The following is a 26,241-nucleotide window of genomic DNA, read 5'->3' as shown; positions in this document are numbered from 1 at the left end:
CTTTATTAGGCCTATATCCTTATGATACTGTATGTACTTCAAAGATTTGGAAAGAAGAGATTTCAGTGGGCCTGGTCTAATAATAATTTAGGAAAATTATGCTTTAAACCCCCTTATAATATGTAATTTTGATATACTGAAGATAACTGAAAGAATTTACATGTCATAACCTGTAAGCACATTACATGTGATACAGATATAAATCACATTTTGGTTGGCCTTGCATTACAGAGATTCCACAAATTTGTGGCACCCTCTTTCTTTTTTCCTGGAGAACTTGTTATTTCAGAGACTAAGGAAGAGTAAGAGGGCTTTAAAAATATTTTAATTTTCATAGAGGTGAGCAGCTTTCTCATAACAGAATAAAATCCATTTACTGAAAACAATATAGATTAAATTAGATGGATCTAGAATTTCCATATTGTTGGGGGCATGCTGACAACTGTGTATGTTTATATTCTTTGTTTCAATCATAGTATTTTATCTATAGTAAGTACAATACTACTGGAGAGCAGAATTTTTTTTTTTTAATTTTATTTATTTGACACAGAGAGAGAGCTAGTGAGAGCAGGAACACAAGCAGGGGGAGCAGGAGAGGAAGAAACAGGCTTCCCACCGAGCAGAGAGCCCGATGCAGGGCTCGATTTCAAGACCCTGGGATCAGGACCTGAGCGAAAGGCAGACGCCCAATGACTGAGCCACCCAGGCGCCCCTGGAGAGCAGAATTTTAATCCTAGTAACATATCGTTTGATTTTCAAGTTTCTCACCAGCACCACCTTAGTTCAGGCCCTTGTTCTACTGCTAGAATCTTAAAAAGTTCTTCATGACTTTATTGTTCACATTCTACTCAGAGATGCCCTGAGTATTTCTGCTGAAGAAAACTTTTGTAAGCACCTCTTGCCAAATCAGAAAGCTCCAGGGGTCTCTTAAATGCCACTTAATTAAATTTTACTCTTTCAAGATCCTTCATAGTGTAGCCCACTCTAAACATCACCTCAGTGACCTTCAGCACAGTCATCATTTCAAAAATGCCTACAACAACAATGGTCTCCAGATCTTTAACAGTCAATTTTAACTATTTGATATTGTTCACTAATTAGGTCATAAATGTTAGTTTTATCTGCTCAGCTAGGTTATATAAGGTCCTTCATGGTAAGGGAACATTCTTAACTGTCCTTTATAGTGTGTGCCATAGTCTTGAGCAAGGTATTCAGAAAAACACGTTACTTCTTTCATTATTGAAAAGTAACTTACCAATGAATGTCCTAAGATACATAATTTGCCTTTGTTTGTCAACCATTTTCTCCAGAGAATAGTAGTACATAAAGAAAAGAGCTTGGGTTTTGAAGTCAGACAGTCTTCCCTTACAGCCCCACCTCTGTCCCTTCCTAGCTATACATTTTGGGAAATATTTAACCGCATTGAATCTTGGTTTCCTCATCTATAAAATGGAGGGAAAATGAGGATTCTTTTAAAGAGTTGTTATGAAGATTGAGATTCATGGAATAGAGGCATCTAGCTCAGTGCTCAACACATAGCAAGTACTCAACAAAGTTAGTTCCCTTCTTCTAGACTTATCACATGATCATATCCACTGTAGATAGAGAACAGTAAGGGGTATAACATGAAACATTGTAGACATATATTTAAAGAAGACAATTATATTTCCACTTTAAATTTTAGCTCCAACTAAATGCAGTGCCATTTGTCAAATAACACCCAAAACTTCACTTTCTATGGTTGTTTGCCAAAAGCAAAAGATGCGATTTTATAATTACAAAATTTTAATAATAGCAACAAAGATTAACTCTTAAAATTATAGTAAAAATTAATGTTTACTTTATAAATTTTCTAAAATGACCATGCTTTACTTTTATAAAGAAAATTGAATTTGTAAATAAACTGCATTTTAATGAGGTTTTAAATAAGTCATTTGCCCAGATTATTTTTCCTACTTGATTATCTGACTCTTGATAATACACACACACACACACACACACATTTTATATATATATATATACACACACACACACACACACACACACATTTTTTTTTTTTTTTAATTTTAGAGAGGGGGTGGAGGGGCAGAAGGAGAGGGAGAGAGAGAGTTTTAAGCAGGCTCCATGCCCAGTGTGGAGCCTGACACAGGGCTCAATCTCATGACCGTGCAATCACAACCTGAGCCGAAATCAAGAGTCAGATGCTTAACCAAGTGAGTCATCCAGGCACCCCATGACCCTTGATAATATTTTTGAAAATATTAGTCTTAAGGCAAAATGCTTTTATATTGAGAAACTTATCAGCTGGTTATTACTTAGGTTAAGATTTAAAGGTGTATTTTAAATCATTCTTGGGAACAAATATATATAAGGGAATCATAAAATGTATTCTATTGAAAAATAATTTTTTTTAAAGATTTTATTTATTTATTTGACAGAAACACAGTGAGAGAGGGAACACAAGCAGGGGAAGTGGGAGAGGGAGAAGCAGGCTTCCCGCTGAGGAGGGAGCCAGATGTGGGGCTTGATCGCAGGACCCTGGGATCATGACTTTAGCCAAAGGTAGATGCTTAACGACTGAGCCACCCAGGTGCCCCGACATGTAGCCTTTATAAACATTTTATTTTTTATCTTTAAAACTAAAAATTATTTATGTTTAATTTATTTAAATAATTTAGATTCAAACCCCTTCAACAGGCGCTTAACGACTGAGCCGCCCAGGCACCCCTGAAAAATAAATTTTTAATGGATATTCACACAGAAAAAAGTAACTGATCCCTACTTCACACCATATGCAAATGATAATTTGAGTTGGATCTTAGACCCAAATGTGAAGGCTAAAACGAAAGCATTTAGAAGAAAATAAAGGAGAATATTTTCATGACTTGGGAGTAGGCAATAATTTCTTTTTTTAAATTTCAGCTTTATAAAAAACTAAAAGATAAATTTCAGCTTTATAGAGGTATAATTGACATATGAAAGTGTCAGATATTTCCAGTTTTCCCTATTTCCCCACACCCAAGGCAATGATATTTTTTAAAATTTTCTGGGGGGATGGGGAGAAGGGCAGAGGGAGAGAGAAAGAGAGAATCTTAAGCAGGCTCCACGTCCAGTGTGGAGCCCAACCTGGGGCTCAATCTCACAACCCTGAGATCATGATGTGAGCCAAAATCAAGAGTCTGATGCTTAACTAACTGAGCCATCCAGGTGCCCTAGCAATGATTTCTTATAACACAACATTAATCATAAAAGAAAAACATTGTTTAATGGGCTTTATCAAAATTTAACACTTCTCATCAAAAGACACCATTAACACATATTTGACAAAGGACATACTCAATCTATGGAGAACTCCTATAAGATTTTATTTATTTATTTGAGAGAGAGAGAATGAGAGATAGAGAGCACGAGAGGGAAGAGGGTCAGAGGGAGAAGCAGACTCCCCGCTGAGCAGGGAGCCTGATGTGGGACTCGATCCCAGGACTCCAGGAGCATGACCCCTGCTGAAGGCAGTTGCTTAACCAACTGAGCCACCCAGGCGCCCCTATAAACTGATTTTTAAAAAGAAGCTAAACAACCCAGTGAAAAATAGGCAAAAGAACAGACACTTCATAACTTGGTTAATAAATAATAATGATATAAAGACCTTAATGTATAAGGATGCAATACAATAGTATATAAACACTGAGAATCTATATTTATTAACATGGAAAGATGTTATATTACAGGCAGCAAAACAGATGTCTGGTATCATACTATTTATGTAAAATTGTGTGTCTTTATGTGCATTAGTATACATAGGAAAATATTTGGGAAGAAGTTCCCAGACACAATATAAGTATAACCTATTTTTCCCCTTCAGGTTCTCAAGTCTAACGTATTGGTGTTGAGAACTCATAGCATCTGAGGGCTATTTCCCAAGCCTGGCAGAGCAATCCTGGTCCTAGAAGAGACTTTGGTACGAGAGCCAATTTTTCAAAAAATCAGCTTTATATAGTACAGTAGTTTATGGCCCTGTAAAATTGATGTAATTACTATTTAGTCAGATATGTACTCATTTATCAAGTGGGAAACTGTTAAAAGTTATTCAGAACAGTTTGCTTATTTGCTTGTTTGTTGGAGCAAGGGTCTTAGATTTTTTCCTTGTAATTATAAAAACTTAAGTACCTAGTGAATATATGGAAAAATGCCCTATCGCTCACCTTGAAATTTAAGATATGAGCTTGCCTAGTGGGAGCTTACACTCTGCTTATAATCATAAATCCATGAATCAATGCCAGGAAAATAGCTGAATGATAGAAAGATGAAGATAGTAGTACTAAAGAACTTTTTATTGTCTAGAAAATGGGAGTATAATGAATGAGCGAAACCAAGAAGGTCTGATAACCAGGTCTTGGAAGAAGCAGGGTAGGATACAGGGGTTCTTGGGACCTCAGCAGCAGGAACTCAGGGTCTTTGTTCTAGTGTCTAGTGTTCCACATCAGTGTCATTCTTTTACTCGTGAGTGTGATTGCTTCTCTCTCTTCTTTGTACCTACCATCCAGGGACTGTAATTTGTCTAGTCATTTCTGTCTTCAGTGCTCACTGAGGAGTACTGCGTGGAGGGGAGGGGACTGGCATTTAATTGGTGTCTGATGTGCTGAGGCTGTGCAAATAATTCAGAAATGATTTCTACCTCAAGGATCTTACAATCTAGGTAGGGGAGAGAGACCCGTAAACAATAAGTTGGATATTTGCCAATATGATGGAACTATACACCAGGTCGTGGTGACAGACAGCATTTTGTTCAAATTGAGAGGAAACACTTAAGTTGTATCTTCAGTGATGAGCAAGTTTCACTGGGTAGACTAAGAGGAGGAAGGGCCTTTCAGACAGAAGCACATGAGCAAAGGAACTTTAAGTGGGAAAGAGACTGACCTGACCTGTTCAAAAAGTATGTGGAGGCACCATACTATGAGGCTGGGCATTTATGCAGGGACCAGATTGACTTTCTGAGCTGAGGAATTTGCTTCTTTTCTCGTAGGTCATAGGAATCATTACACCAGTTTAAGTACGGGAGCCTTATTATCAGTTTGAGTGTTAGAAATGTGTTTACAATGGCATGAGAAGGAGATTTGAAATTTTTTTTTAAATTTTTAAATTTTTATTTTTATTTATTGATATATTTGACAGAAAGAGAGAGAGAGACAGGCAGAGACAGAGGGAGAAGCAGGCCCCCCAATGAGCAGGGAGCCCGATGCAGGGCCCGATCCCAGGACCCCGGGGCCACGACCTGAGCCGAAGGCAGACGCCCAGGCAACTGAGCCACCCAAGGTGCCCTGAGATTTAGCATTCTGGAAGTGAAAGGAGATGAAGCCCTGAAGTAAGGTGATTGCAAACGGGAATGGAAATGCTCAAGAGACAGGAAAGAGGTTATGAAGGAAGAATTTGTAAGAGTTTTTAAACTAGTTGAATGGGGAGTATGGGAGAGAGGGAAGAGTCTAGCATATGTGTTTTTTCAGTTAAGTAACAGAGAGTCAGGTGCTGCTACTAACCCACACAGGATAGGACAGAGTCCAAGTGTAGCTGTATTTCTCAGTGATTTGTTGATATTGCTCCTTTATACCACTTGGAAAGAAAACTCAAAACCCCATCTGCCTGCCCCTTAACTCATTTACCTCTTACTCTAACATTAGGAAGGATGCTCTTTTTTATTTAATTTGACTAGTTTTTTAAAGATCCCCCCCCCAAGTAATTGCTACTTTACTACATATTTTAATTATTCTGTAATTTTAAATAAGAAAACTATTTCCATAGGCCCAGTGTCAGTGAAGAGAGAAAACAGGCAGGGCTTGAAAGGGCCTCAGTCAGCCTCCTGCCCTCTAGGGAGGTTCTTGTTTCTATGTTTCTGCCCAAGAAGGGGACCAGTCTGACTAAATCTGGTGGCTGAGCTCTTTTGGGTTTGCTTGCTGCTACAGAATGTTCATTAAGGCTGGTCATTGCCTCTTTCTTCTTTATCCTTTCCTTGGGATGAAAGAATGTAATAAGAGTTCAAAAAATTTAACTGAAATAATGACTGAGTCTGTTGCTACTTTGTGAATTCAAGAGCTAATCAAAAACTTTGGTTTGAAGTAGAAAGGCATGATCTTTTCACAGAGCCTATTGAGGTCAGCCATAAACCAAGGTTCCTTTAAGGAGTTTTTTGTGACTTCCCCAGGCAGACCTGTGGACTTTCTCCTGAGGCACCTTCTCTGCTAGAGTATAATTATTCTACAGGTTTGTGTTTTGTTCTCAGCTGTGTTGTTTTAGAGGAAGAAACTATTCATTTTAATATGATTTCTGGTCAGAATAGGCCCTTAACAAATGGTGGGATGGATGGATGGATGGCTGGATGACACAAAACCTCAGTAATTTTTTAGACAAATTGTTCTTACAGTGTGGCTCACAAACCCCTCAGTCCCCCTGAGATGCTTTTAGGAGATTAATGAGGTCAGAACCATTTGTGAAATAGTTATTATTCACAAATAACAGCATTTGCCTGTCTCGTGTTGACATTTACACTGATGTTGGAAAAACAATGGTAGGTTAAATTGTGATGCTTTAGTATAAATCAAGTTCATGGCATCAACTAGTAATCATATTCTTCACTGCCACTACTCACATTAAAAAGGAAAAAAAAGACTTAGAAGTATCATCACTGATTTGGCAAAAATTATTAATTTTTGATGCTGAGTCAAGATTAACATCCCTGAGTTAAGATCTTGGGGCACCCTCTTACACTGTTGGTGGGAATGCAAGCTGGTACAGCCACTCTGAAAAACGGAATGGATGTTCCTCAAGACGTTAAAAATAGAGCTACCCTATGACCCAGCCATTGCACTACTAGGTATTTACCCCAAAGATACAGATGTAGGGAAAAGAAGGGCACATGCACCCCAATGTTCATAGCAGCAATGTCCACAATAGCCAAACTGTGGAAGGAGCCGAGATGCCCTTCAACAGATGAATGGATAAAGAAGATGTGGTCCATATATACAATGGACTATTACTCAGCCATCAGAAAGGATGAATACCCAACTTTTACATTGACATGGATGGAACTGGAGGAGATTATGCTAAGTGAAAGAAGTCAAGCAGAGAAAGACAATTATCATATGGTTTCACTCATATGTGGAACATAAGGAACAGCGTGAAGGACCATAGGGGAAGAGAGGGAAAACTGAATGGGAAGAAATCAGAGAGGGAGACAAACCATGAGAGACTCTAGACTCTGGGAACTAAACTGAGGGTTACAGAAGGGGGGGGTTGGGGGAATGGGGTAACTGGGTGATGGGTATTAAGGAGGGCATGTGTGGTGATGAGCACTGGGTGTTATGCTCAACTAATGAATCGTTGAACACTACATCAAAAACTAATGATGGCTGGCTGGCTAATTGAACATAATAATAATTAAAAAATTAAATTAAATTTTAAAAAAAGATCTTGGGGCACCTGCCTGGCTCAGTTGGTAGGGCATGTGATTCTTGGTCTTGGGGGTTGTAAATTTGAGCCCCATGTTGGGTGTAGAGATTACTTAAAAATAATCTCTTAAAGGGGTGCCTGGGTGGCTCAGCTAGTTAAGCGGTTACCTTTGGCTCAGTTCATGATCCTGTGGTCCTGGGATTGAGTCCTGTGTCAGGCTCCCTGCTCAGTGGGGAGTCTGCTTGTCCCTTTCCCTCTCCCTCTGCCCCTTCCCCTGCTCATGCTCTCTCTCTCTCTCTCAAATAAATAAAATCTTTAAAATCTTTTTTTTTAAATCTTTAAGAAAAGATTAACATCTTGACTCTTTAATAGTCTGTGTGATGAAATGGGAGGTAAACACAGAACAGGTCTTCTGTATACTGAAATTCAATGGTTGTCCTAAAGAAAAGCACTTGTTGGGGTGCCTGGATGGCTCAGTCATTAAATGTCTGCCTCTGGCTCTGGTCATGATCCCAGGGTCCTGGGATCGAGCCCCGCGTCGGGCTCCCTGCTTCTCTCTCTCCCACTCCCCCTGCTTGTGTTCCCTCTCTCGCTGTGTCTCTCTCTGTCAAATAAATAAATAAAAACTTAAAAAAAAAAAAACAAACTTGTAGGCATTCAGGTGGGCCTGGCAGGCTTAGTCAGGGGGAATGTGTTGAAGCCCCATACTGGGTATGGAAATTACTCAAATACATACATACATACACTTAAAAAAAAAGAATTATAGACATTCAAAGAAGGTACATAAGGAGATAGGATGTCACCTTGGAAAGGCCAATGGCCAGCTCCAGTAAATCTAGCAGATTTATCATGGTCCATGTTCTGGCCCTCTTGGTGACTTAGAAATGCCTTAAAAATGTGACTTAGATCTAAGGAATATTGGCATTAAACAAGGCTATATAAACTCAAATATTATTTTATCAAGAATTATGACTTCCAAGAAGACTGTGCCTTCTTGTTTAAAAATATAGGTTTTATTATTCACATACGTTGAGGCCAACAGGAGACAGTTACGTTGAAAATATAGTTTGTTACTCACAGTTGCCAAGAGGAGGCAGGCACACCACCTTACACAGGGACAATGTGGGGAAGCACCAGTGTCTGCCTGGAGACGGAATGAGGGGAAAACTGGGTCAGTCAGACCCTTTATTATAGTTTCTGTAGGAGGGTGAGAGACAAGGTAAACAGGTTTAGGATTGGCTAGTTTGAATAATTTCAGTGGTTTCTGGGATGTGGGAGCTGTCACTGGTTGTTTGGTACCTGACCCTGGGGTGATCAGGACAGGGGGGTAGTGGCCCTGAGAGCCCTTTGAGTGCCTGATAAAGGAGATGGTTGGAGTACAGACTCTTGAGTTGGTTGGTTTGCATATGAAAGACGCATTCTGGGGCAAATTGTTTTCTATCCCTAGGAATTAGCTAACCCTGGGAGGGGTGGTCCCTCTAGTGTCAGCAAGGCCCCAAGATATCAAAGCATGAGAAAATACAAAAAACAAACAAACAAAAAAACACCAACAAAAAACCCCCATGATTAATACAGTTGTCACCACCCTGACAAGTTCATTCCTTCCTTTAAACAAGCTATACGGAAATCAAGTTACTAGAAGGCTACATAGTATTTAATCAGACTAAGCATAAGGTCCAGGTACTGGATAACTGCTGGGTGCATCTCTACCAAAGAATATGCCAGGCAGGTGTTCGTCACCTTCCTGGGCACTGCTTGAACGGGACACTGTCAGCACTTGTCTCTGTAACTCAGACTGCCCTATATCCTCCCCAGGATAACAGATGGGTGCATCTCTACCAAAGAATATGTCAGGCAGGTGTTCGTCACCTTCCTGGGCACTGCTTGAATGGGGCACTGTCAGCACTGTGTCTGTGACTCGGACTGCCCTATATCCTCCCCAGGATAACTGATGGGTGCATCTCTACCAAAGAATATGCCAGGCAGGTGTTCGTCACCTACCCTGGGCACTGCTTGAATGGGGCACTGTCAGCACCTGTGTCTGTGACTTGGACTGCCCTATACCCTCCCCAAGTTATCCTTGCTGTGCATCAGTATTAGCTGCACTCTTTGGAAATCCTAGCCACAAGTAAGTAAGAATGGTACCCGTAAAACTAATGCATGAAGTGTCATCATACCTGTAAATTAAAGTTAAATCATACTTTTATGTTAAAATATAACACATATATACATATCTGACTCCTGGTGCCAACATATGTGACTTACCATTGGGAGCCCAGTGATATACTCCCCTTAATGGAGTGAAAAGTCCCGTAGGATGGTTTTACAACCTAAAGCAACCTTAGCCCCTAAAATCTTTTCAGGATTGAGAGAAGACTAAAAGCTCTTCCAAATATGGCCAACAAAGGTTTAGTCCTATTAAATATTTTTTGCATGTTGGTATTAGAATAGCAACAAAAATTATTCTGTTTTCTGTTTAGTCAAAGTAACATGTGGCACAATTTCTCTTGAGATTATGTTGAAATATTTATCATTACTATTTGAGATAAATAAAAATGATAATCAAAATAACATTTAAAATTTTTATTGATAGCATTTTGTTTATGAACTAATATATTTACATATTCCTCCAAACTGTATCCTTGCAACTTAAAGCCAAGCACTTTTCTCAATATTAAAACTTGTGAAAAGGGTTTAGCTACCTATAAACATCAGGTACAATTCTAAGTTCTGAATCAAAAACTATTTCTAATGTAATTTACATTAATGTTCTTTAAAACATTAAATGAAAAACCTCCAATTATTTTTTTTCAAATAAAAGCCACAAAAACGTTAAATAATTACCATGTACATTACAACTTGCTTATATCAAATTACCAAGAAAAGCATCATACCAATTGTTAGGATCTCCTCTACTAACAGAAGGCAAAGATATAAACTTGTATATGACAGTCATCAGATTAGTACACTCCAGTTTTATATAATTTGACTTACTCTTTGTTGTGAAACTGATAGGTTGAAATAAGGATTCTTTATATAAACACCACATTTTGAAATCATATAGATAATATAGTCATTTTGTAATGTTTTATAATAGTAACATGGTATTCATTTATTTTGTTAGAAGTTATTCACAGGTCCTAAATACTAGATGATTGGAATGTCACACTAAGGAAATTATCCTTATTATATAAATGTTTAATAATTATGTTAGAAATTAAGAATTATTATTTAATCTTTACCAAATATTTAGTGTACTTTGTTTCTATTCTGTAAGTTTCTATTGGCTTTCTTAATTTTAGCTAATCTAAGAGAATCTAATAATCAGTTTTTCTTTTCTAAAATGAAGCAAGCACATAGTCTCTATTTGTGATAAAGCCCTGGGGTTTTTTTTTTTTTTTTTGGTTGTCTGTAAGAAAGACAAGAATAATTTGATATAAGTAACAAGGAATGCTTTTAAACTTTTGCTTTATCTTGTTTTTGGGAACCTATAGATAGATCTCAGAAATAATAACAGGAGTTAAATGATATGAAGAAAGAATTCTATGAGATAATATTAAAGACAAAATAAAACCAAGCAAAAAACAACACACCAACACTTAGCATAGATTATTACTAGCTTGTAAAACTCTGATCTGTTATTTGACATTGATTAAGCTGACAACGTGAATATTAGCTGCCCAGTCTACTATAATGGTTGGCCTTTTACAATTTTAATTAGATTTCATATACTTGCAGTCAACATTTTTAAGAATTAGTTCATTCTTTCCTTATACCTTATACCTTATAGGCTATTGATCATAGGCCATTTCTGTTTTTTATTTTTTTATGCTTTTGGCATCATGGAAAATTACAATCTTATTTATTGACTTGTAATGTTAAAAACGTTTATTGAGTTGAATGCAGTGTTTCCTAATAAAATATCTGGGAAATCTGAAAAAAATTTTAAAGTCATCTCCAACATATTTGATCTTTTTTTTACTGATTTTTGTTTAAATTAAAAACTTGGACCACATGAAGGTTGTTAAATATTAGAAGTTTTGAGAAATATAGCTTTAATTTTGTTTGAATTTCCTTAGTAGGAACTACATGTTATTTGTATGTCCACAGTGCCTAGTACGATACACAGTATATTTTGATACCCCTAACAATTATGGACTAACCAATTACAAGATTTAAAAGGATTGACATTTGAGATTTCTTCTCTGTTTCTATATTTCTCTGATGTAGACATTTGAACAAATGTGCTTTCTAGCCATTTCTTAAAAATTTACTAATTGCTTAATTTGTTCTGTTTGCAATGATTGTCTCCTTAACAACATTTTTTTACTTTTGAATTCTTTAGGGAACATAGGAACTGTTGGCATAAGCACTTTTTGACCACAAGAAAGGAGGCTGGAAATCTTGTTATTGACATTGAGATCTGAGATGGGGGGGTGAGGATTCACATTTAAGGGTGGCAGAAATCCTGATCTGGCTTGAGTAATATTGTGATCTAAAGAGAAAGCTCCTGAACCACGCCTTTCTAAAAGTGCATGATTTCTCCTGCTCAAGGGACCTGGTGAGATATTCTCCAGCAATTCTTTGGGCCCTGACAACAGGGAAGGAGATGGCAAGAAGATCTTTTTCTTTCCTATAAGTGCTTTGCCATCTTCTAGAGTTGTAGGGGTAAGACCAGCCGAGAGCTGGGAATCAGAGCTATAGTGATTTGCCCCTGAGTTTCTTTTTTGAACTATACTTCTTAAGGTGGAAGCAAAGATTGTCTGGTTAGAGTCTGGATCTGGGTCAGCAGGGATTTCAATGCATTGCTGGCTTCCTTCTGAAAAAAATGACTGATGATTTATTTCATCGTATGACATCTTTCTTGAGCTGGACTGATCAAAGGCTCTTAGCAAATGTGCAGTGTCTTTTACATCAATACTTTGGTGCCTAGTGATGAATCGCTTGGAAAGTGCCAGCCCATTGGTTTTGTAGGATAATTCTTCCTCTGGAGTAATGTCCTGGAGCTCCTCTTGCAAGGAGGCCACTCTGTTTTGGTGCATTAATAAGGGAGGACTCTTGATCCAGGTTGGAGCCTGGGGTAGCTTGGGCCCATTAGAGGCCATAGCAGGCTTCCTCATAGGGGAGCCTGGGTCCTGTGTATCATCACTACTTCCTGAGGGCTCTAGACCTTTAAAGCCAAAAAGTGTCATTTCAGTTTCAGAAGAATGTGAAAGTGGCAATGAGGCTGTTTTTATGTCTATTTCTGAAGGAGTGGCACAGGAGGCTGGGGAATGACACCCATCTATATCTACAGGAGGCATATTTAAGTACTGTTTGGTAGTGTGCCTACCAGAGGGTGATTTCGCAGTCGTTATGATAATGACCTCTTTCCCTTTTGCCTTGCAAGCGCTAAGTAGAAGTTTCAGGGTTTCACTATCCTCTGAATTTATAGCATAAACAAGGGCTGAATAACTAGAATGGTCTTGCAAGCTCAGATCAGCTCCACTGTTTAGGAGCAAGGAAACAACTTCAGGACCGGCTTTTTCTAAGCAAGCGTGCATCAGAGCAGTTTTCCCAGATTTGTCCTGTATGTTGGGATCAGCGTTGTTTTCTAACAGGTATTTAACCATTTTGGCTTTACTGACACTCTGGTGATCAACATGTTTGGTCTTACAAGCGATCATTAAAGGGGTTTCCCCACGGTCATTGCTCTCATTAATGTAGGCACCACCTTCTAGCAAGAGTCTTGTGAGGCGAAGCCGGCTCTGATGGACTGCTTTGATGAGGGAATTTCCATCACTTGAAATTTCTACACCTTCATCCATCTTCAAAAGTCAGAATTAATACCTGGTTATCAAAGAATATGAAGAACAAAAGATTAGACAGATCCCAATTTGTATTCATGTTATAATTCATAATTTCTAAAATATGTACGTATAGAGTAACAGGACATGAGATTATATTATTAATAAATATAGAACAAAATAGTGAACTGCAAACTTAAAGACATTTTAGAATAGTAACAGCTTTTAGGGAGTTACATACTAAAATTAACTTTCAAAATCTTCATTGAATATTTATGATATAATACCAACCCATTACTTCCCTAAATTCCACATTAATTAAACAACAATCCACTTACTTTCTACTTGTGAAAAATATTTTTAAAATAACACTAAAAATGTAGATTTAAGCAAAAATTCCAAAATTCTGTGTAATTGCAACTGAATCAATTAAAATATAGATATTTATGGCAGATAATCTAAAAATTTCTTAGTGTCAAATTACTTATATGTGCTCTTGAGTTAAATAATGCAACTATTAATCTAGATTTTCAACTTGAGGAACTTTTTTTTAAGATTTTATTTATTCATTTGAGAGAAAGAGAGAGCATGAGTGGAGGGGAGAGGCAGAGAGAGAAGCAGACCCCACTGAGCAGGGAGCCTGATGAGGGGCTTGATCCCAGGAACCTGAGATCATGACCTGAGCCAAAGGCAGACACTCAACCATCTAAGCCACCCAGGCGCCCCTTGAAGAACATTTCTATGTTTCTTTTAAAGGATAAAAAATCATTCAAACTACAAAACATTAAAATACCTGACACATTGTCTGGAACTCACACTGAGATGGGAATGGTGAATAGGTGATTATGCAGTTTCCTTGATTTCATTATTTAAATCAGACACTAGATTATGGATGGGGTTGGCCACATACTGTCTGGTTAAATTTGGACAGCAGTACATTTGTTCTGAAAAGGGAGTTTTCTAGGCTGGAAATGTGAATGATGACATGTAGCCTTTATTTATTTATTTATAAATTTTTTTTTAAGATTTTATTTATTTATTTGACAGAGAGAGACACAGTGAGAGAGGGAACACAAGCAGGGGGAGTGGGAGAGGGAGAAGCAGGTTTCCTGCTGAGCAGAGAGCCTGATGCGGAGCTCGATCCCAGGACCCTGGGATCATGACCTTAGCCAAAGGTAGATGCTTAACGACTGAGCCACCCAGGTGCCCCGACATGTAGCCTTTATAAACATTTTATTTTTTATCTTTAAAACTAAAAATTATTTATGTTTAATTTATTTAAATAATTTAGATTCAAACCCCTTCAACAGATAATTCCATTAGTTGATAAGAATTATGTCTTTAGGGGTGTCTACGTTGGGTGTAGAGCTTATTAAAATAAAGAATTATGTCTTTATCTAGAGCTGAGGAAATGTTTGTCTTTGAAGAGTACTTAGAGCTGGGGAGAAAAATCAAATGGAGTTTATATAATATTTAAATCTATTTTATTTAATGAGGTAGGTTTCAGAAATGGAGAAGTATTATTTATTCCACTTATTTACTTTTAGATTAACAATATGGGACATGAATTTTTTTTACTGGATAATAGAATAGATAATAAATATAATGACCTTTTAACAGACAGAAGAAGAGATGAAGGGAACAGAAGGAAAATGAAGGGGGGAAGAAAGACATGCACACAGAACTTAGAATTTAAGTATTAAACAGCTGCAAGCTCCTATTATGTCCTGGGCACTTAGCTACAAAGGCACATGCCCTAGCCCTGAAGAGCTTGCTCAGTTGTTTGGAAGAAACACTATATAAGCAGCTGGTTATGAGTTAAAGTCATGAGAATATACAGGTGGTATATTGGTGGCTTTGGTGGCTTGGGGACTGAGGGGCTTCACAGAGGCCAGCCATTTGAGCTGGGTCTTAAAGACTGCATAAGAGTCTGGTAGGCAGATAAAGTAGGAAGAGAGAAGTAGAGAATGTTCCTTGTGCAAAAACCTAGAGGCTTAAAATAGCAGTTATTTATCATAAATCAGGCTCTATTTATGCTGATATAACCAAACTTTAGAAAAATATTTTAGCAGATGGTTTTAGTTAGGGTAAATATGGCAGAACACACACATTTAATCTTGCCTCTTCCCGAACAATCCCCTGAAACAAAAGAAGTTTTAATTTTATTTTTTAAGATTTTATTTTTATTTTTTAAAAGATTTTATTTATTTATTTGAAAGAGAGAGAGAGAGAGAGAACACAAGCAGGGAGGAGGGGCAGAGGGAGAGGGAGAAGCAGACCCCCCCACTGAACAGGGAGCTGGATACGGGGCTCGATCCCAGGACTCTGGTATCATGACCTGAGTCAAAGGCAGACACTTAACCAATGGAGCCACCCACGCCTCAAGATTTTATTTTTCAAGTAATCTCTACACCCAACATGGGGTTCCAGCTCACAACCCTGAGATCAAGAGTCACACATTCCACTGACCGAGCCAGCCAGGTGCCCCAAGAATTTTTTAAAGGACATAACTTCACAAGGATAGCAGGAAAAGGAGACAATGGCAACATTTTGGAAGCCAGAAAGCAGATGGGCCAGTGTTAACCAACTTATCCAACCTGAGAAGGCTGTACCTCAGATCATTCATGATAAAGCTGAGAACTCAGCCCATGGACACTGCAGAATCCTCACAAGAGGCAATAACAGCAGAAGTTCTAGAACTGTGCAGGTGGTGGTGGTGGTGGTGGGGAGTATAGCTAAAATAATGAGGACTAGGTGAAAAGCTGTCAGGAGAAGCAGTTAGGTCCCTAGGTCCTTGTCAGCCAAAGTGTGATCCTACCTTGGACCAGCAGCAGCACCGCCATTACCTGAAGCTTAATCTCAGGCTCCGTCTTGGACCTACTGAATCAGAGCCTACATTTTAATTAGATCCTCAGGTGATTTCTATGTGCATTAAAATTTGACTGCCTCAGGTCATTCCTCCACTCCAAGCCACTAGGAGATAGGATATTAGCCCTCCCACGTGAGATGTCCAGACCTTTATTCTCCAGAAATGGTGAAATGGAGGGTCTCTGGACTGGAAGGCACCTGACATATTTGGGGACAAGAAAACAGGGAATAAGTGACTGAATGCTCACTGATCACTGAATGAAGAGACTCAGAGCCTTCTCCCCAACTCAACTCCAAGAAGGCTGGCAGCTGTACCCTTATTATGCAACAGAATACTGCTGTACTCTTCTCTCAATAATCTGACCCGCTCAAAAGAAAATACCTAAGAGTACTAACCACAGGGATTCCCTAACATGCCACCCAGATCATCCTACAGTGAGGTTTAAGGATTACAAGCCTCACCCATGTGCTCAAGGCTTCTCATCAGCTTTTCAATCCAAGCCCTCTAATCATGAGCAGATAATCAAAATAAAAAACAAAACAAAATAGAAAAGCCTCTTACATTAGAGACCAGAACACATAGAAAAAAAGCAACTTGGACGAGACAGATATTAGTTGGGAAGATGAAAATTTCAAAAGCTCATTATCTTTAGATATAAGATGTTGTAACCATGAAACAAAAATAAAATTCTAGGAAAAAGAATATTCAGAGACCATAAAAAGCATTCTCAAAAGGTAAAAACACCATACAAACTGCAAAACTCAATAGAAGGGTTAGATGACAATGTTGATAAAATCTCTAACAGTTAAACAAAAAGAATAGAGGGGAAAAAAAGAAAATGAGAGGTCTACACTAGGAAATTCAACTGCTAGAAGTTGAACATTCAACTACTAGAAGCTCTGGCAAGACAGAATAGTGGGGTGGAAGAAGGGGCAAGCAGGAAAGGAAATGATGACTGAGATCAAGAAAAATGTCATGAGTGACACCAGTTTCCAAATTGAAAGGGTCCAATTAGAACATAGCACAATAGATGAAAACAGACCCATGGCACAAGGCTGTAAGTTCAAAGAACACTGAGAATAAAGAAGATTCCACAAGCTTGGGGGCAAGTGGGGAGTTGGGTACATAAGTCACATGCTAAAGGATCAAGAATTACAGTGGATTCAGATATATCAACAACAGTAAAAGACAATGGAAGAATGTCTTTTAAAATCTGAAGGAAAAATGACTCCCAGCTTAGAATTCTTTTTTTTTTTTTTTTTAATTTATTTATTCACGAGAGACAGAGGGAGAGAGAGAGAGAAGCAGGCTCCCAGGGAGCAGGGAGCCCGATGCGGGACTCGATCCCAGGACCCTGGGATCATGACCTGAGCCGAAGGCAGACGCTTAACCATCTGAGCCACCCAGGCGCCCCCCAGCTTAGAATTCTATATCTAGCCAAACCATCAGTCAAGAATTGAGATACTCTTTTTTTTTCTTTTTTAAGATTTATTTATTTTTAGAGAGAGAGAGAGCATGCACGAGCAGGAGGGCCAGAGGGAGAGGGAGAGAGATTCTCAAGCAGACTCCATGCTAAGCAAGGAGCCCAAAGCCAGGCTCGATCTCATGACCCTGAGATCATGACCTAAAGTGAAATCAAGAGTGAGATACTTTACTCACTGTGCCACTCAGGCACCCCAAGGATTGAGAGACTCTTAAGAATGTACTGAAGGATATAATCTACAAAGATAAAATGGTAGAAGAAGAAAGAGGAAACAAGATACCAGAGGCTGGAGATCATCTTAGAGGAGAAGTACAAAATATCTCCAGGAAGATGGTGAGGGCTCAGTATGATGGATGTGCACATCATCTCTGAGATCATACTGTCATTTTACTATCTTATTAACTGAGAACAAAATGCCCGAGTGACCCTGCCCTCAGTTCTTATCTCTACGTGCTTTGTCCTAACTGCGTCTCTGTTCCTTTTTAACACAGTACCTATATATATTTTTAAGATTTTATTTATTTGAGAGAGAGAGAGCCTTTGAGAGAGCATGAGGAGAGGGGAGGGGCGGAGGGAGAGGGAGAAGCAGACTCCCCGCTGAGCAGGGAGCTCCATGTGGGGCTTGATCTCAGGCCCCTGGGATCATGACCTGAGCTGAAGGCAGACTGAGCCACCCAGGTGCCCTATTCCATAATTAAAATTTAAAAGAGCCATATGAGGTTGTAACTTTTTACAACATCATTCAGTTTTGTGGTATTATCAATAGTATTTATGCCTAGACTTTCAAGGACTTTCAACTAGTGAGCTCCTGAAAGGCAGTATTCAAAAGAATATACTTACTCATTCTACTTCAGTATCACTCATGATGTTAAGCAAAGAACTATTCAATATATACATACATAAATACAATGAAAGTGAATGCTGCATTTTTTTGTCCCCCTGTGCAACATTCTATGAAAGCTATTCCAAAGCCAGGCACACCTGCAATTTGGGACCTTAGGAATTTAGGATTGGCTCACAGCTTGGGTCCCAACAGAGGTCTATTCCGAATGCAAAGCATCTGAAAAGAGTTTGCAAAAGAAACCTTCTTTTAGCATTTTTCATATAGTAATGTGCTTATAATTTTTTAATTTTTATTTTTTTTAAAGATTTTATTTATTTCACAGAGAGACACAGCGAGAGAGGGAACACAAGCAGGGGGGTAGGAGAGGGAGAAGCAGGCCTCCCGCCAAGCAGGGAGCCCGATGCAGGGCTCGATCCCAGGACCCTGGGAACATGACCTGAGCCGAAGGCAGACGCTTAATGACTGAGCCACACAGGCGCCCCAATACTAATGTGTTTAATAAAGCAAAGAGATGTAGAGAAATTAGCTGGAACATAATATCAAATATAGAAATCATTTAGTAACCACAGTTGGAGAAGAGATACAGTATCAATCACATAAAAACACCTTTGACCATAGTGGCATTTGAGAAACTTATTCAAATGAGAACAAGTTGCCAGATAGCAGATTTCTTTCCTTTTTTTTTTTTTAAGATTTTATTTATTTATTTGACAAGGAGAGAGAAAGAGAGAGAGAGAGCACAAACAGGGGGAGCAGCAAAGGGAGAGGGAGAAGCAGGCTCCCCGCCCAACACGGGGCTCAATCCCAGGACCCTGAGCTGAAGGCAGACACTTAACCAACTGAGCAACCCAGGCGCCCTGTAGATTTCAATACTGTATTCTCATATAGTTTCTAGTTTTGGGGCCAGTCTTGCTTGTTTGTTTGTTTTTTAAAAAAAGTCTTATAAGAATCTTTTGGAAAGACTTTCAAATCTTTTCACCCACCCTCATGTAAAGGCTTTCTCTACAACACTAAACCTGACCACTTTCTGTCATAACTTTCTCTCACCAAGATTAGTATCAGAAGGTTCTGGGAAAAGAAGGGGAACTGGCAAGGTACTGCCATCTCGGCTGCTTGAGGGGGGCAGTGGCCCCACTGTGGTCCTGTGGAAAGGGCTGTTGCTGTGGGCTCCAGGGCTCTCTGAAGAAGCTGGGCAATGGCACCACTAGCTACTGGCAACTAGTGAATCTGTCTTGTGGATGTAGGCATACCCCCTCTAGAACTGTCTAGAAAAAAAACCAGCCACAACAAAGCCTTACTCTTGGTTTATTTTATTTTATTTTATTTTGTTTGTTTTTTAAAGATTTTTGTTTTTAAGATTTTATTTGACAGAGAGAGACACAGCGAGAGGGACCACAAGCAGGGGGAGTACGAGAGGGAGAAGCAGGCTCCCCGCTAAGCACGGAGCCCGATGCGGGGCTCGATCCCAGGACCCTGGCATCATGACCTGAGCCGAAGGCAGACGCTTAATGACTGAGCCACCCAGGTGCCCTCTTGGTTCATTTTAAAGACTTCTAAAACCCCATGGGTTGCTCACTTTTTAAATTGTTCACATTTAATAGAACAATTCTAAAATTGTTTAAAATTAAAGTTCACAGAGAAAAAAAGCTGTCAGATACTTTATTGTCCACATGTATATATGTTTGTTTTCTTAGTGTCTCATACTCAGTTCCTTACTGGAACAATCCCCTTGTCTTTATGCCTTTACTCTCTTTCAATTCTTTTATCATGATCATCCATTTGCACATCAAAAAATGCTGAAACTGAAGCTCTATTTATCTACTCTTCATAGAGCTAAGCCCTACCTGTGACGAAGATCACTTCTCTAGCCTACAGTTATCCTAGTTCAGGAATGTTCTTGCTTCGTGTCTCATTCTGTGAAACATCCTCACTGAGTACCCACTGCTGATACTGTGTTAACATTCAGTCAGACCCTTTGTTATAATATAGCATATAAATAACCCCCACATTCAGTTACACCTGCCAAATAGATAGCAGTTCAACTGGAGAAAGTTCAGGACTCAGACCCACATTTCCATCCTGATTCCCCTATTTACAAGCTGTGTACCACAGTCAGACCTCTCAGCCTCTCAGTCTTGGGTCCCTCCTCTGTAACGTGACAAGGATCTAACCTTCATTCAAGGTGGGGAGGACGCGGGATGAGGTGATGAAATCAGATGTCTAGAAAAACACTTTCCTATTGTGCCTCACTAGGCAGTGTATTCTTTTCAAAAATTTTATCTCAGAATTTAGCCTTCTTTTATTTTTATCATGTCTCTAATTCACAGGCTACTTAAATAACATAAAATATTTAAAAATTTTTTAAAGATCTGTAAATAATGCTTTGTAAACATAAATGGAATCTATTAAGTGAATATGGAAAAAAGATAGCCTTAAATGTATTTTCCTTATAATTTCCAAATACAATAGTTTCAGCATATTATAGATTAATTATTAGGCAGCTGGACAAATTGCTTTTTATTTTAAAATTAGAATGTCTTTAACATCACTTATGATTCATCATGGCATATTTACTATACTCTTTTAGTGCCTCTCTCTACTCCTGAGACCTCACTGAAATTACAGTTTAGTTACTTAAAAATTAAAAAAAGCATATACTCTGAAGAACAAAAACTTGCAGGACAGATGCATCATCAGATGAGTGATTTCAGACAAGCTTTGGAAACAGAGTGGGGATGGCGGTGTGGTAAACTGCCTTAGCATAGCAGAGGCTGTACCATAAAGCTCCCAGGAGGTGGCCCCATGACAGGGGAGCCAGGTGACCCACAGGCCCTGGGAAGTTTAGTGCTGAGAGGCCCCACGTAGCACAGAAAGTGGCAATGGGGTGCAGGGCTGACAGCGAGGGTGGTTCAATGTCTCTGGACAAATCTACTGGACCCCCAGGTACTCTTCCCCACCCCAAGTAGACAACCACTATCCTAGGCAAGAAAACAAGATTTATGCTCTGAACAGATCCATCAGAAAGGCTAAAAATAGGTGATAAAGTGAGAGTTTACAGGCTGAATGGTGGAATTCCCAGACCTCTGCCCTGCTAGCAGGAGACTAGAAGCCAGGGAAAAAGAAGGAAAAAAGCACTGGGTCTTAGAATTATGAGCCCTGTTAAAAATCTCTGTTGATAAATGAAGCAATTCAAATAACTACATTCGCCCCTCCAGACACCCACTCTTGAATGGAAATAGAAAGTTACCTGAAAACGTTATTCAAAATTTCATACTTCACTTATGTCTTTTCTCTCCCTGGATGAGGTTTTTTTTTTTTTTTTTTTTGTCAGCCAGCTGTCAGTTCCTACTGAAGGAAATCAAAGCTATTCAGAGTTACATAAATACCAATAATTTGTTCCACACATCTCTCCCATTCGGAGTCTAGTTTTTTAATTCCTTGTTAAGACATCCCTACAGTGTTTGTTCAGTTAATTATATTTCAGTGATTATGAGTAAAAGCGTCTGGAGTGGATCCCATGCACTGCAGTCCTGTGTATACAGGCCAAGGCTTGCCCTGCAAGGATGCTGGGGTTGAGAGGGGCACAGCACTCACCTGATCCAGCCTTCCCCCACCCCATCCCAGTCCACGGCAGCTGAGGAGGCCTAGGAAGGAAGGGTGGGAGAACTCCCAGTCACTCCTCTTATTCGCCTGCTCACCAGGACTTAATTAGATCTTCCTGTGTCCTTTCTCTTGTTTCTCTAATGTTTCCTTGCTTCTTGGATACCAGCTTCCCACAGAGTAGGGTTCTGTTTTGAGTACCTGATTTGAGTGGCATCAACAATGGTAGTGCCACATGGGCTGAGGTATTTTAAAAGCCTTCTTGGAGATGACAGGCTTGGCCTTCCCTGTGGCTCTTTCTCTTCAAGCCACCCCATTTTCCTTGCATGCAGAGAGAAATGTTATTTTCCTTTGAGATTCGTACTCCACCACCAAATAGGATTGGTGTTCCCTCCCATAAAGGGCCCTGGTGGGAGAGGGCAGCAAGGGGGGTGGAAATTAACAAATGGGTTTCAAGCTGGAAATTCAGCCCCTCTCTCTTGCCCCAAGGTCGTCCTGTCTTTGTGCTGCCCACAAGGGGACCAGAGCATGCTCAGAAGGGGCAGCAGGCTATATGTATCAGAGACTGGGGCTCTGTTTATTCCCAAGTTACCAACTCTTGGGAAACTGATCCTCTGAGATTCCGTTTCCTCATCCTAAAATGGGGATAATATCTACAGAAGATGATTGTGAGAATTTTAGAAGATCCTAATATACTTGCCATTTAGGAATTAAATAAATGTCAGTTTCTAAACATGCATCACTACATATGAATCCTGGGCTGATGAGGTCTGACAATGGAGGCCAAAGTGCCTACACCGATGGGTTTTCCAGCTTCTGTGGGCATAATCACACAGAGAGCTTCTTAAAAGTAAGATTTCAGGCTCCACTCCCACATAGTCAATAGGGGAGGCTTCCTATGCAGACTTGGAGAAAATCTGTGACAAACTCATCCTTCCTCATTCTAGTCTCGCTTCCTACTTGCTGTCAACCCCTGCCTCAGGCTCTTACCAGGCTGGCTGTCTACATCGTCACTTCTAGGGTGTCTGCTGCTCAACTCTCCCGGAGGAGCTAAGGGCAGAGATGACTGCCATGGCCTAGAGAGGGATGAAGGAGCCCACAGATCTGGAGAAGAGTACAGACTTGAGTTAGAATGGGCCAGGCACTGGAGGTTTGCAGTCCCACCCTTCCCAGACAGGTCTGAAAAAAATCCAGAGGTACAGTGGGCAGCCCAAGGCCAGGATGTGGGGGATAGTGGCACTTAGAATTGAAGCAAAACGTGTGTCTTCTTGCCATGCAAGCGAAGGGCCAAAGCCAGAACAAAAGATGTGCCAGAGATTGTCCCAGGAAATGTAATGACTTGCCAGGAAAGTGTTCTTCTCTGGCACCAGCTTGGAAGAAATATTTCGAAACTGCCCAAGGGAAGGAGTGAGTAGCTGGTAAGGTTTGCTATGTTTCCCCACACAAAGCCAAAAAAGGGCTGGTGTCTTTTAGTTACTTGTATGTCCCCTAGGCCTCTGGGTTGGGTCCCCCGGCGGCTACACCCCCACCTCTCTCAGCAGACACCCCTCCCAGCACACACACAGACACACAAACCTATACCTCCAAGTCTCAGGGAACCAAGGTGATAGGATTTCCAAGCCGTTGAGGATTCTGGCAGTGTCTCCACAGTCCCCGCTGGCTCCGGGAACCAAGCTGGGTGCCTCAGTTTTTCCTGAGAGCGAGAGCGAGCGAGCCCGTGGTGCTGTCGGAGAAGGGCAAAGGAAGGTGACTGGGGCGACAGCGCCGGGGCACCGATGGGGGCGGGGTGTGCGTTCTGTCGCCTCGTCTCTGAGACAAGACAGGCAGCCGGCGAGCTGAGGCGATCGCCATCCACGTGAAAGGGGTTCTGCCCAGAGCCGCAGCGGAGCCGTCCCCACACCGCCAGCCCAGAGAACACGGCCCTCCCTTGGGAAATGGGCGCGTCCGAGGGGAGCAGCCATTGCCGCCATTCCCGGGCAGGGGCAGGGGCACCTCTGGACCCCGGACCTCCTTTAAGGGGGCTCGGGGTCCGGGTGCCAAGGCGGTGCGCGCCCGAGAGACGCCGGGACCGGGCTGCCCGCCCCCGTGTGGCTCCCATTTGTCCAGCCAGTGACCGCAAACGGCTCCGCAGCCCCCAGCCCGCCTCCCGAGCCCAGCCAGTACCTCCCGCCTCCCGGCGGCCGGAGGCACCTGCGGAGACGCGCGCTAGTCGGACCCCCAGACCCGCGCGCTCCTGCGGCCTCGCGCGCGCCGTTCCCGCTGCGGCGCTAACCCGCGCCCGCGAGCCCCTGCCCGCATGCTCCCCGACATCCCGCAGTCGCGGGGCTGCCCCTATCCACTCTCCCGCGCTGCAAGGCCGAGCAGGAGATGAAACACTATCCCCGCGGGGTTGTAAGCCCCAGCCGCTGCAAAGCCCGAGCCGAGAACAGACAGGGATTGCGGGAGACGCGAGAGTAGGCTCGGGAGGAGTCTGGACAGGCCCCTGTCCCCCAGCAGCCCTCAGTTGACGGCGGGTCTCGGTCCCCGCTCAGGACACCGCAGTGTCAGGATGCGCGGGAGGTGCGGGCTCCCAGGGCCTGAGCGTACCTGCCGGGGCGCACGGAGGCCGCGGGGCCCCGGGCAGCACCCTCTATAACCTCCTCCCGGCAGCCAACACGGCGAACCAAAGTTTCTCCACGTGCAGCTTGCAGAGACGCCGTCGCACACGAACCTGGGACGCGCCGTCAAGTCGGCGTCGGCGCCTCCCACCCACGGGTAGGCTCGGACCCTCCGCGCCAGTCTCCAGGGTGCCGTCCGGGCTGGCTTGTCTTCGGGGGCTCCTCGGTGGTTGGAGTCGCGGATCCCGGTAGGTGCTGCCCTGTCCCCGCCCCTGCTCGGCCCAGAGAGGCGGGCGGCGGGCCCGGAGCCGCAGAGCGTCGAAGCCGGGGCCGGGAGGCGCGCACCTCGCCAGACGCCCGGGCGGTGCGGCGTTTCTGCTGGGAGTGACGCGCTGGTTCCCAGCTGCTCGGCAGGTGGGGGCGGCGGGGCCAAAGTCTGTTCGGACCCTAGGACCTTCAAAGGCTGTCTCTGAAGCTCCGCCCAGTGTCCCCACAAGTAGCCCCCCGCCCACAACCACACACACCCCTCACCGCAGCCGCGGCGCTTTGGCGGGGTCGGCTTTGCCCAGAGCAGGGACGATAGGGTCTTCTCCATTGTCCCGAGACCGCCACCCCTACATCCCGGCTTCTGGTTTCCCCTGGCCATACCTGCATCTCTCCCTCCAGTTCATAATCGACCAGACTGGTCCATGTGTCTGTCTCCCACGGCTCCTTCTTCCTCCTTCTCGTCCCTCTACCCGCTTTAGGTAGAGCCTGAGTCTCCCTTCAGGTTGGGGTGTTGGTGGGAGCAACCGTTCTTGTTTTTCTTTTGAGTTTATAACTTTATTACACTATTTTTTAAACTTTATGACACTATTATTAAAACATTAACACTTCGAAATTTAACAAAATGTCTATTTTATGTGTTAAACTGTGCTGCAGTGGTTTTAACTCTTCATTTATCAGGGGTCGTCTGGGTGGAGAAAAGACTATTACCATGTTTTTGTTGTTGTTCGGTTAATGTCAATCAAAACTAGTTTGTAGTTTTGAGTCCTCAAAGGGGGAAAGTAAACTTATCTCTGGGCAAGCTTCTTTTATTTAGGAAAATAACCCGCTGAAATGGGCCCTTTGGTAAAAATAGGTAAAGCAAATTCACAGGATATTTTAACCCAGAGTTGGGCTCTAAGGGAGTTGGAATCCTGGGTCTGGATTACCGTGTACCCCCACCCATTTTTGAGGGGAGATTGGAGGGTCCCAAGGAGGCAAATTTGGATGAAGGCATAGGTCTCCTTTCCTCCATTAAAAAAAGTTTTTATTTATGTATAGTACATATTAAGAGGTGCCCATTTCACAGGTTCAATGATACTGTGCAAAATGAAGCATCTTTAAGATCAAGGGACAGAACATTAGCAGCTCTCCAGAAGACTCCCTCATATCCTCCCTTTGGAGGGGGGGGTAGGGTAGTGGCTTCACCCAGCATAGATTTTTTGCTTATATTTGTACTTTATAACTGTCAAATCGTACCGAATTTACTCTGTTGTCTGACTTCCTTCACTTGACATTATATTTAAGAGATGCAAACTGCCTATGGTCATAGTGGTCATAGTTTGTTCTTTTTTTTCTTTTTCCTGTGTAGAATTCTG

At 41.6% G+C, this 26,241-nt stretch overlaps 1 protein-coding gene across 5 annotated transcripts; it reads right to left on the bottom strand.

Moving 5' to 3' along the window:
• Positions 1-11,459: 11,459 nt before the first annotated feature.
• ANKRD34B (ankyrin repeat domain 34B) lies at positions 11,460-25,351 on the bottom strand. Of its 5 annotated transcripts, none has more exons than XM_073905275.1 (4): positions 25,268-25,351; positions 23,604-23,745; positions 21,670-21,770; positions 11,460-13,269 (listed from the first exon to the last, which is right to left on the bottom strand). In XM_073905275.1, the coding sequence occupies exon 4, from the start codon at positions 13,245-13,247 to the stop codon at positions 11,703-11,705; it is 1,545 nt and encodes a 514-aa protein (XP_073761376.1). In that variant the 5' UTR covers positions 13,248-13,269; positions 21,670-21,770; positions 23,604-23,745; positions 25,268-25,351; the 3' UTR covers positions 11,460-11,702. The 5 variants fall into 5 exon arrangements, with proteins under 5 accessions (XP_073761376.1, XP_073761374.1, XP_025748331.1 ...); XM_073905273.1 differs by lacking the exon at positions 25,268-25,351 and adding an exon at positions 24,733-24,903; XM_025892546.2 differs by lacking the exon at positions 25,268-25,351 and adding an exon at positions 24,733-24,903 and having other exon boundaries at positions 21,670-21,767.
• Positions 25,352-26,241: the final 890 nt, after the last annotated feature.

The sequence above is a fragment of the Callorhinus ursinus genome, unplaced genomic scaffold (genome assembly GCF_003265705.2).
Source record: "Callorhinus ursinus isolate GAN/ISIS: 27379988/994484 unplaced genomic scaffold, GSC_fseal_2.0 scaffold23, whole genome shotgun sequence".
In the NCBI taxonomy this organism is placed as follows: Eukaryota; Metazoa; Chordata; class Mammalia; order Carnivora; family Otariidae; genus Callorhinus; species Callorhinus ursinus.
The sequence above is the reverse complement of the archived record's forward strand: the minus strand, read 5'-3'. Positions and strand labels throughout refer to the sequence as shown.